At 26.2% G+C, this 10789-nt stretch overlaps 1 protein-coding gene across 3 annotated transcripts; it reads right to left on the minus strand.

Annotated features, from left to right (window-relative positions):
• Positions 1-285: 285 nt before the first annotated feature.
• On the minus strand, positions 286-10228 carry LOC124500449 (uncharacterized). 3 transcript variants are annotated; one of them, XM_075730005.1, is made up of 3 exons: positions 10017-10228; positions 1965-2548; positions 286-1777 (listed from the first exon to the last, which is right to left on the minus strand). In XM_075730005.1, the coding sequence occupies exons 2-3, from the start codon at positions 2350-2352 to the stop codon at positions 1128-1130; spliced, it is 1038 nt and encodes a 345-aa protein (XP_075586120.1). In that variant the 5' UTR covers positions 2353-2548; positions 10017-10228; the 3' UTR covers positions 286-1127. The 3 variants fall into 3 exon arrangements, with proteins under 3 accessions (XP_075586120.1, XP_075586121.1, XP_075586122.1); XM_075730006.1 differs by having other exon boundaries at positions 9761-10222; XM_075730007.1 differs by having other exon boundaries at positions 1965-2545; positions 10017-10203.
• Between the last annotated feature and the right edge of the window lie 561 nt (positions 10229-10789).

A 10789-nucleotide genomic window follows, 5' to 3' on the forward strand; every position in this document is an offset into this window, starting at 1 on the left:
TATAAATAATACCATCGAACATTGGAACAATACTTACACACACACACACACACAATCGATCGATCGATTTGTTTCGATTCTTTTTGTTTGGAGAAAAGAAAAATTTAAACGAATAAAAAAAAAATACAACAAAACGTGACCAGCAAATCCAAATGAATCGTTCATTTTCATATATGGAAAATAACAACAACAAAAATCTTTCCATTTAATTTAAGTTGGGAATTTTTCATCTTTTTTTATAAAACCAAAAAAAAAATTTTGTTTGATCGAACACCAATAAAACTATGGAAATATTCGAAAATTACACAATTTTATTAGAATAACATAATATATTAGTTATTATTATTATTTTGAGAATAAAGACAAAGAAAAAACATAGATATTGTATTTGTGAGTGTGTGTGTGTGAGTGGGTGTGTCGATGTGTTCGATACCATTAGTGGCGCCATCCATAAAATCCATCACAATATATGATGATAATGATGATGATAGATTGAAAAAGGAATTTTTTTTTTTTTTTTTGAAAAATAATTTCAGCCAAAAAAAACAAAAAAAATTATAAAATATTTAATTTTTTTCTCATAAATCAATGTTTGGTAATGGAAATTGCCATTCTTTTATCGTTGTAATCGTCATAATCATCATCGTCGTCATCATTATCGGGATCAAACATTGATTTTATTCGTTATTAGTTGAATATGATGAATGATTGAATGAATGAATGAATGAATGAATGAATGATAGTAAGAAGAATAGAGAAAGAGAGAATGATAAAATGAGAGGAAAAGGAGACCAGCAAGGAATGTTAAACATTTTGACCGCTACAACAACTATATCGAAAAAGAAAAGATGATTTTGTTATTCAATTTTATGAGAATTCACAATTTTTTTTCGTTCTGTATAATTTTTGTTTTTTCATGATGAAAATATAAATTGCAAAACAAACAAACAAAAAAAATGAGATGATAAAATTCAATATTGAAATATGTTTTTGATCGAAAATATTTTTTTTTGTTTCAAATGTTTTTTTTATAGATATCGATTGTACTATTTGATGATTGTATCGATACTTTGATCGTTGTTTTCGATTATTATTTGAGTTGTTTTGTTTAGGACAGGATATCCATTTCAAACGGAACGTTTACCCAGACCAAATGAATAACGACGTTTGATGAAATCTTCGAAATTTGTTAGTTTTTTAATTTTTTTACCATTAATTTTTTGTTTGTTATTATAATTTTCATTATAATTGGTTATCATTCGTTTACCAAGTCCAAATCCATATGGTTGTATTTTTCGTTTTTCAGCTACATTCATCAAAACATCATCACCATTATCAATTGTTTGATCATTATTATCATCATCAATAATATCATTGAACATAACCTGTTCTTTCGAACGTTTACCTAGTCCAAATGAAAATCGTTGTGGTCGTGAACGTTTAGTGGAATCAATAAATGAAACAGACATTGGTATGAATGGTTTTTGTAATGCCGGTGCAAATGCTGGTATAACACGGAATTCAAAATCATTACCATCTTGATTGGTGGCAGATGATAATGTCGATGATGATGATTCTACATCATTAGCAATATTTGCCATATTTGGGTAATAGTATGATTGTAGATCTTGGATATTTGATGATGATGTGGGATTTTCAAAAAAATTCAATGATGACGATGGAACGATTTCAATGATTTCAGCCATATCAGATCTATATGGTGTACGTTTACCAAGACCAAAATTATATTGCATTCGCTGATTGGCTCGTTTTTCAGCTAAAATTATTATTAATTATAAAACCATTAATTAAAAAAGATAAATAAAAACGACAAAAGCGAAAGAAAATATAACAATTATTGAAGAATAAACCAAATCCAAAAAATGACAAAAAAAAGAATATTAAAAACAAAAATAATTGAAATTGATCAGAAATGAAATGTTAAAACAAACAAACAAACAAACCTAATAATGATGATGATAATGGTGATGGAATGAACGATGCCGACATTGGTGGTGGTACCAACAATGATGATGATGCGGCTGAAATTTGTGCTTGTTGCTGCTGCTGTTGTTGTTGTTGTTGTCCATTATTATTATTACGAATTGATGATGATGATGATGATGGCAATTGTTGTTGTTGTTGTTTATGTTTCAATGATGATGATGATGAGAATGGTGTTAACATATTTGCCAATGAACATCCAATGAATAATGTTACAAACAATATGGACATTGTTATCGGATGATAATGATGATGATAAGAATAATTGGATGACATTGGAATGATTGATTGATGTTTTTGTTTATTATTATTATTATTATTATTATTGTTGATACTTAATTGATACATCTTTATTTTGTATATGATGATAATTGTGATTTCAAATAAAGAATTTTTTCGATAAATTTTATTGTTAAATTAATTCTCGGTTTGTCCTTCGTTGTTGTTGTTGTTGTACGAAATTCTAAACCACGTGTTCAACATTCACTGATTCGTTGATTTTATTAATAATTTGTTCATTGATTGGAATTGTGTTCATCCACTACTGAATACAAAAAAATATAAAATAATTAAACACCTGTTACAGCATAAGCAAAAGAAAATAATTTTTTCATTGTGGAAACAATTTTATTCCCGAAATACGAAAGAGAAAAAAATTGCAAATTATTCAATTACAATAATCCATTTTTTTTCTACAAGAAAACAAATATATCATTTAGCGACTACATACTAAAACGGAACATATATATTAAAAGCCCCCCCCCCAAAAAAAAAGAAAGAATTTCTGTGAAAAGAAATAAAGAAAAATGAATATATAAAAATATCATAGTGATGACAACCGTTTTTTTTGTGATAAAACCAGATGTATTTAACAAATGACGATAATCATCTATCATCATCATATATGGAATATACACAAGATAGATATATGTACAGAATTGATGGATGAATGAAAATGACTGGAAACAATTATAAACACACACAGTTGTCATCAATATCCGGTAACAAACATCATTTATGAATGCAACAAATAAACAAAAAATAACTTTTGCAATGACCAAGTTTGTAAAGTGATATCTCTATTAGTAAATTAATTAATTTTTTTTATATATTCATTTTCATTTCATAAACAATATAGACAGAATAATCCTCTTTAATAATAATATAATTGATGGGATAAATAAATAAAATTATTATATCCAACAACAAAAACCGAAATTATCATTACCGGATAACTAAAAAACGATGATCCAATGACACATGTTCATGTAAAGAATTTTGTTTGTCAATACATTATACTGTTTGATGTGTGTTTGTAATGTATGACATGAGTCAATATTATTGGATCAAAAGTGAAAAAAATAACCCAAAGATAAAAACAAAGATGTTATGTAATGAAATCTATTGGATAAACGGAACGAAAGAAAAAAACAAACAAAACGAACCTTTTCCCCACACTTTTTTTTATCTATCTATCTATCTCTCTCTCTCTCCCTCTCATTCTTACAAAACAAACCAGGCACATATCTGTTTTCTTTATCAAACCTAAATATAAAAAAAACATTCACAAACAAATGTTTAAACAGGCATCATCATCAGCAGCAGATGATTATAATCAAACAGATTGAATGATAGTCGATGAATAAAAAACAAGGGAATGATGTGTGAAAAAAAAATACATTTTGATCACAACAAATAATGCACAGAATCTTTAATAATAAATAATTGTCAATTTTTGATCCAGAATAAATGTTGTTGTTGTTGTTGTTATAGATATTTTCTTATATACGATGTTAACGCATACAAACAAACGCCATTTGGCTATTTGACAATATATATGTGGTCCCTGAAGACATTGTTTTTTTTTCATTATCATTATTATAATTATAAATGTCCCAATAAAAGAAAACCATTGAAAGGAACGGAAATATCCCGTAGGTATAAAGATTCATTGGCTTTTAGGTGGAATGAATTTTTCTTTTTTCTTTTTTTTGGCAGAAAAATCAATAAATCAATGATAAAATCATCATAATGATGAAGTTATACCTTCAATGATTCTTTCGTTTATTCAATTGTATTCACAGAATATTTATTCAATTAGATAGATAGATAGATAGATAGGCGGTATAGATTAATTGATTAAAAAAGACTGAATAGACAAAAAAAAATCTTATTAAAATAAAGGTTTGGTTACGTTGGGCACTGCGCCACAGTTTTTTTTTGTTGTATTGCATTCTCGTTTTACTGTGAAAAATGATAAATATGATAGACGTGTTTGTGATTGAATCAACTTACATTTTATCAAATGGAATCATCCTGTTGTATATGATTGTCTATTATGATGAATAAAAGATAGCAAAAAAAAATCTTTCCAAAAATAAAAAATGAAGAATAAATAATCGAAAAATGTGATAAATACACTCACACCTAATGTAATCCAAGCAAAAACCAAACAAATGAGAAACCAGATAACTGAATTCAACAACAACTGCAACGGACGAAAAATTTTTTCATTCTTCACAAGTTTGAAATTCTTTTGCTTATCATACAGACTGATTGATAAAGAATACAGGAATCTGAATTTTTTTTCCAACAAAATTATGAAAAAATAATAAAACACATTTGTTTTATCTGCAAAGATTCACAATTCTCTTGTTCATGTTCATATCATTAGTGTCAAATTATGATGATGATAAAAAGCTTTATGACCAAAAAAAAAAAAAAAAAAATGAAATAAAAATTAAAAAATTTTTTCTTCATTCAACAAGAACAAAAAGAACATGAAGTTTTTGGTCTGTTTGAAAAATATTAGATTTCCAACCAAGATTTTCTTGCCGTCATTGAATGGAAACCCAGAATTCAATTCATTTCACTTCAAATTGAAATCGAAATTCATTCCATATAAAAATGAATTTATCGATCGCTTACACATATATTACATATTCGTTGTTTTTGTCATGATTATATGAGTATGATGGCTTGAAATTCTTGTGAAACAAAACAAAAAACTCAAGAATTTTTTGTTGCTGTAAATAATAATGCCAATAATCAACCAATCAATTCAATGCTTGGATATTTTTATTTTTTTTGGATCAATTTCAAGAATCATATTACCAATCAACCAACCAACTATTGAAGAATATCGAAGCAACCAAGCCAACCAAAAGAAAAAGAATCATTTATAATATAAACAAATATGGGCGCACCAGTACACAGACAACAAACGATAAATGGAAAAAAATATGAAATTTTTTTTTTGCTTTTTTCTCGAGAAAAAAAATGAGTTATTATCATTTTGATGACGATCATCGTATTCACAATGGTGGTTTCTCCTTTTACATTTCATTAATGAATGAATGAATAATAAACACGTATATAATAATTCAAATTTGAAAATATCTAAACCAAAGAATAATAAGAACGAGAAAAAATAAAACCAGAATTGAAAGAATCATTATTGAATTGAATAAATATTGAACAACAACAACAACTGGTTATAAACAACATGTAAGATGAATCTTGAATGTTGTCTCTTGGTGTGTGTGTGTGTGTGTGTTTCACTCGAAATCGATATTTTTTTTTTTTTTGAAAAATGTCTAATGTCTGCAAGAAATAAATGTGAGAGTTCTGTCTTTTGTCATCGTTTTTTTTGTCATATTTTTTTCCTGTTTGTTTGTATGTTACGAATGAAAGCTAATAAATATTGTGTAATGAAAGAAGAAATAAAAAAAAGTTAATTGAAAATTATTGATGATGAACAAGATGATGAACTACTTCTTGGAACATTTTCCTGTTTTATTTGGTCGATTTTTTTTTTTGTTTTTCTCTCACATATAATAACAAACACCAAATACGAATAGATCATAATTTTTATATTTTAAATGATAATGTCATCTTTTGAACTTTCTTTCTCTGTACGTCGTCTACTAGGTTTTAATGTGAAAAATTGATTAACAATTTCATAATATTATTTTTTAGGGTGTAGCTGAACTTTTTGTTAGTTTTTTTTCCTACTGAAAATTGAGTATTACAGTGTTGCATTGGAGATTAGAATTTAAAGTTTGGTTTATTTTTGTTTTTTTTTTAATTATTATTTGTTTTTCTTAGATAAACCAAAAAAACCAAGAAATGAGGTTACGATTCATTTTGGATTTACAATTGGATTAATGTGACTACCTCCATTCATTTCATTTCATTTTATTTCATTCATCAAAGTTTCTTTGTTACGGTTGCCTTCCGGTCTATTCACACTTTTGTTAAATTTCATTAATCCTCTTATTCTTTTTTTATGCATTCATTTTTAATTTTTTTTTCTAACTTCTATTCATATCGATGGGCGTTGTTTTTTTTTCTTTAAAAAAAATCAGCGTTCGATTACCACATACAGAGTTTGGGGAATACACATAGCTTGGTGGGTGTAGGAAAATTCTTAGTTTTCTTTTGTTTGAATTTTGGTAATTTTTTCATTTCGCCTTTGTGTAAATTTCGTTTAACTGTATTGTTAATCTGGTATATTATTTAGTTTTTTATTTTACCACCAAATTAAAAAAAAACGATAAGAAAAATGTCTGAATAAAACAAAAAATAAACAATGAACCTAGTAGGTGTCCATGGACCAAACAAAAAAACTAAAGGAAAGAGGGAGGAAAATGAAAATTTTATAATAAGAATAAATAGAAAAAAAAATCACAGGTCATTCACAGAAGATTATTTCAAAGGAAAAAAAATCTATCTTTTCAATCGATATAAAATATTTGTCTACACAAACACAAATGCACACATAATATTATCAGAATCTATATATCTAATTTGAAAATATTCGGCGAAAACGAAAAAAAAAACAATTAATATTATGTAATAGTTCCCGAGCGAAAAGAAAATGAAAAATTTCAATTTTGAAAAAAAACAAACAAACAAAAAAAACATTTATGGTTAATGATCATCATCATTGAATGGATGGATGGATGGATCATCAAGATTTTTTTTTCTACTTTTCTTTTCGTTCTGTTGTTGTTATTGTTGTTGTTGTTGTTGTTGATTGTTCACACTATTCCATAAGGTATTATGATGATGATGAAACCAACGGAATAATACAAATGGTAAACGGTAATTTTTTTTCGAAAAAAAAATAAATAAATAACAAACGGAAATTGAATAACATTCAAGAAGGTGGAGAAAAAAAATGGCAATAATTTACATAAATTTTACCGTTTTTGTTTCAGCAAAATAACAAAAAAAAAATCATCATCATTTTGATCAAAATTATTATTATTACTATTATGATTATGATGAAACTGAATGAATGAATGAATAATAAAAAATGAAAATAATATTCCAATAATGATGAAAATGATTCCGAATTTTTTTTTTGTTGTTTCTACGTCATTTGTGTATTGTTTGTGTGTGTGTGTGTGTGGATAATAATGATGATGATGATGATAATAATAAAAATTCATATTATATTTCATCATTAGTTTATTTTAGTTTGAAATAATGATGATGATGATGATGATGAAAGGCAGTATAAAATTTGGTATTAAAACAACCAACAACAATAATAATAATCACCAGAGAACATAAAACGTGAATAAACAGCAGCAGCAGCAGCAGTAATCGAAAATAAATAAATGGATAGAATGAGATGGGATGGACAACAAATTGTGTTAAACATATATAAATTCGCATATATCGGATAATAACAAAACGAAAAAAAAGAGAGAATTGAAAATTAATTGCCCATAGCCAACACATCTATTCTTCTGTAACTCATTAAAAATTGAAAAAAACGGAATTTTTTTTTATAGATTGTGTAATATTCCATGGAATAAATATTCCATAGAATATGATGATGATGATGTTGACCATCAAATCCATCATTTAATGAAAAAACAAAAGTTTTGGGGGTTGGCAAAAAGAAAAAAAAATTTGAATAATAATTTGCCATATCCAATTTCGCATAAAATGATGATTATGATCTAATTGGAAATTAATTAGAATTTGATGTTAATTAATTAAAAATTTTTCTCATAACAGAAAACTATCAGAATAAAGTTACTGTCTCTCTCTACCCTCTCTCTCTCTCGTTCTCTTTCCTTTCACTTGTTTTTTATCTTCATCACTCAATTCAATTTCCGGAATATATAGAGAAACTTTTAAGTATTTCAATTTCCTTATGTATTTTATCTGATTTGATTCTAAATTAAATTGCTATTAATGGAATAAATTGATTAAGTTATTCAAGTAATTTCTTATGATGATGTATAACAGGAAACTTTTTTTTTAATTCACCAGTTTTCCCATTCACATTTCGCTCTATATAATAATATATGGGTCATCTTGATTTGAATCTATTTATTTTCAAAATGAAATCGGAAGAGATCAACGGACAAATTTTTTTTTTTTTTTTGATGACGTCCATATGTATGAATGATAATAAAGTAAAGTAAAAATATCAAATAATATATGTAACATGTCTATTTATATAATACATATTGATGATATACTATTTGGATGAATGGACGAACGATTTCTTTCATCAGAATAATTCAGTTAAATTTATTTAGCAAAAAATGTTTGATTTTTTTTTATCAAATTCACTGTGAACGATCAAATTTTTTATTCATTCATTCAGTCATCCATTCAAAACAGAAAATACCAAAAAAAAATAACAAACAAAAAAAAAAAACAAACACTCATACCCCGCTTCCCGTTTAATCGATTCTAATCATCAAACAATCATGAAATTCAATTTGGAAATACAAATATTCTTGAATTAATTTTTCAAGCATTCTTTGTATTCAACAAATGAAAGTTATCAAGGAGAAAAACAAGACAGAAAGACGAAAGATGAAGAAAAAGAATTCGAATTGAAAAAATTTAAATTTCGCTTCACAAAAAAAATCCAGAATCCAACTATTTTATCCCTATGATCATCATCATGATGGTTGGATTGATGGATGTGATTGAAAAAATATGTTAATGATCATCATGGTGATAATTATAATAATGTATTTGTACCATTTACCTATCTATCTTCCTAACTGCAACATACATTTGATAATGATTCAAAAAAAACCCCTTATAGTAGCCAATATCATCATCATCGTCATCATTATTTTTCAAAATGATGATTATGATGAATGGTTGGGTGGCAATAAAAGGCATTAAATCAGGGCTTGAATTCCAACAAAAAAAATAAATAATGATACAGTTCCTGGTTATTTGTCATTATTTAAATGAAAATTCCCAAATTTTTCTATTATTATCATTATTATTCACAACAAAAAAAAAATGAAATAAAATAAAATAAAAAGTAACTTGATCCTTGCTGTGCTTACCAAACAAATTCATCATATAATATATTCATTAACCTTTTTTATTGTTCACTATTTTCTTTCAAAAATGTTTGTCTCCTGAAATTTACATAATTATATATTCATTTCAATTTTGGAATACATCTGAAAATGAGAAAAAGGAAACAAAAAACTCTCATCATCGACTTTTTGTGGATGGACGGCATGGACGAATGAAAGCAAATTTTTTTTTTTTTTTTTGGTTATTCGAACTAATAGAAAATTATCGAAAAGAAAAAAAAACACTTGAAATTGATAAATAGTAATTCAGAGAAACAAAATAAATATACTTGAATATTCATTTCAATTCAATTCAAATAATTTTTCATTTTTCATTTTTCATTTTGCGTTTATATTTAGATCACATATTCAGAATCGGATACTTGAAATTCAAATAAACTTACTGTTTTTTTTTGCTTGTTTGTTTATTATATTTTTCACTATTTCAAATTTTTTTCCCTCACAAGGCTATCATAAATGAATTATTTATTGCATTCAAAAAAAAAACGGAAGTCAAATGATATATATAGTGTACATATATGTCGATCAAACAATCAAGACAATAAAATCAATGTAATTATTCGTTGATGATGATAATAATTTAGATTTTCTTAAAAATTAACTATTCAATCAAATGATTATACAACAAGAAAAACATACAATTCCGGTTAACAATTAATGATAATGATGATACGATAATAATATGATCGGGTCACCAATTTTTTGTTTGTTTGTTGTTGTTGTATGTTGTTGAATTCGAATAAACATTGATATAAATTCTGGCTTGAATGATGATGATGATTTTTTTTTTCTCGATTCATCAACCACGATTATATTCAATGACGATGATTATTCGTAGAATGAATGAAAAACAAAGAATTCTTTTTTCACCATTCCTTTATATAAAAATGTGATGAAAAAAACCTGACCACTTGTTTGTACTTTTATCGCGATTGCGTTATATATTATTATCATCATTATTATTAATCCATGAATAGGTGTAACACTAAACTATTTCAAAAAAAGTTGCGCCGACATTGTCTATATATATACAATATATATCTGTAGATGATGGTTTTTTATTCTCTCCTATTCTCTATTTCTCTCTTTCTCTTTCGCTTTGGCTGGGTGGAGGGGTGTGTGCGTGTGAAATATGATAAAATTTTTCATCTAGAATTCATCATTCGTCATCATCATCATCATCATGATCATCAAACAAACATCTTCACCGCCCATAACTTTTTAGGAATTCTTTTTTAATTTTTTCTCTCTTTCTCTCTCTTTCTGTGAACGACATTTAAGAATTTTTTCACATTTTTACATTGTTCATATTCTTGATAATTTTTGTCACTATTTTGTTGTTTTATTGATTTTTTGTAACTATAATTATCATCAATGTGTAATTTTGTTCATGGTCAAAACTTTCAAAGTAA

This window comes from Dermatophagoides farinae, chromosome 4 (assembly GCF_024713945.1).
Source record: "Dermatophagoides farinae isolate YC_2012a chromosome 4, ASM2471394v1, whole genome shotgun sequence".
NCBI classification, from domain to species: domain Eukaryota; kingdom Metazoa; phylum Arthropoda; class Arachnida; order Sarcoptiformes; family Pyroglyphidae; genus Dermatophagoides; species Dermatophagoides farinae.

Excerpts from the sequence above, each read along its gene's own strand:
- LOC124500449 (XM_075730005.1), bottom strand. The coding sequence starts at position 2,352 with ATGTATCAATTAAGTATCAACAATAATAATAATAATAATAATAATAAA. Across the intron at positions 1,778-1,964 it reads ATTATCATCATCATTATTAG|CTGAAAAACGAGCCAATCAG; the intron begins GTTTGTTTGTTT and ends TAATAATTTTAG.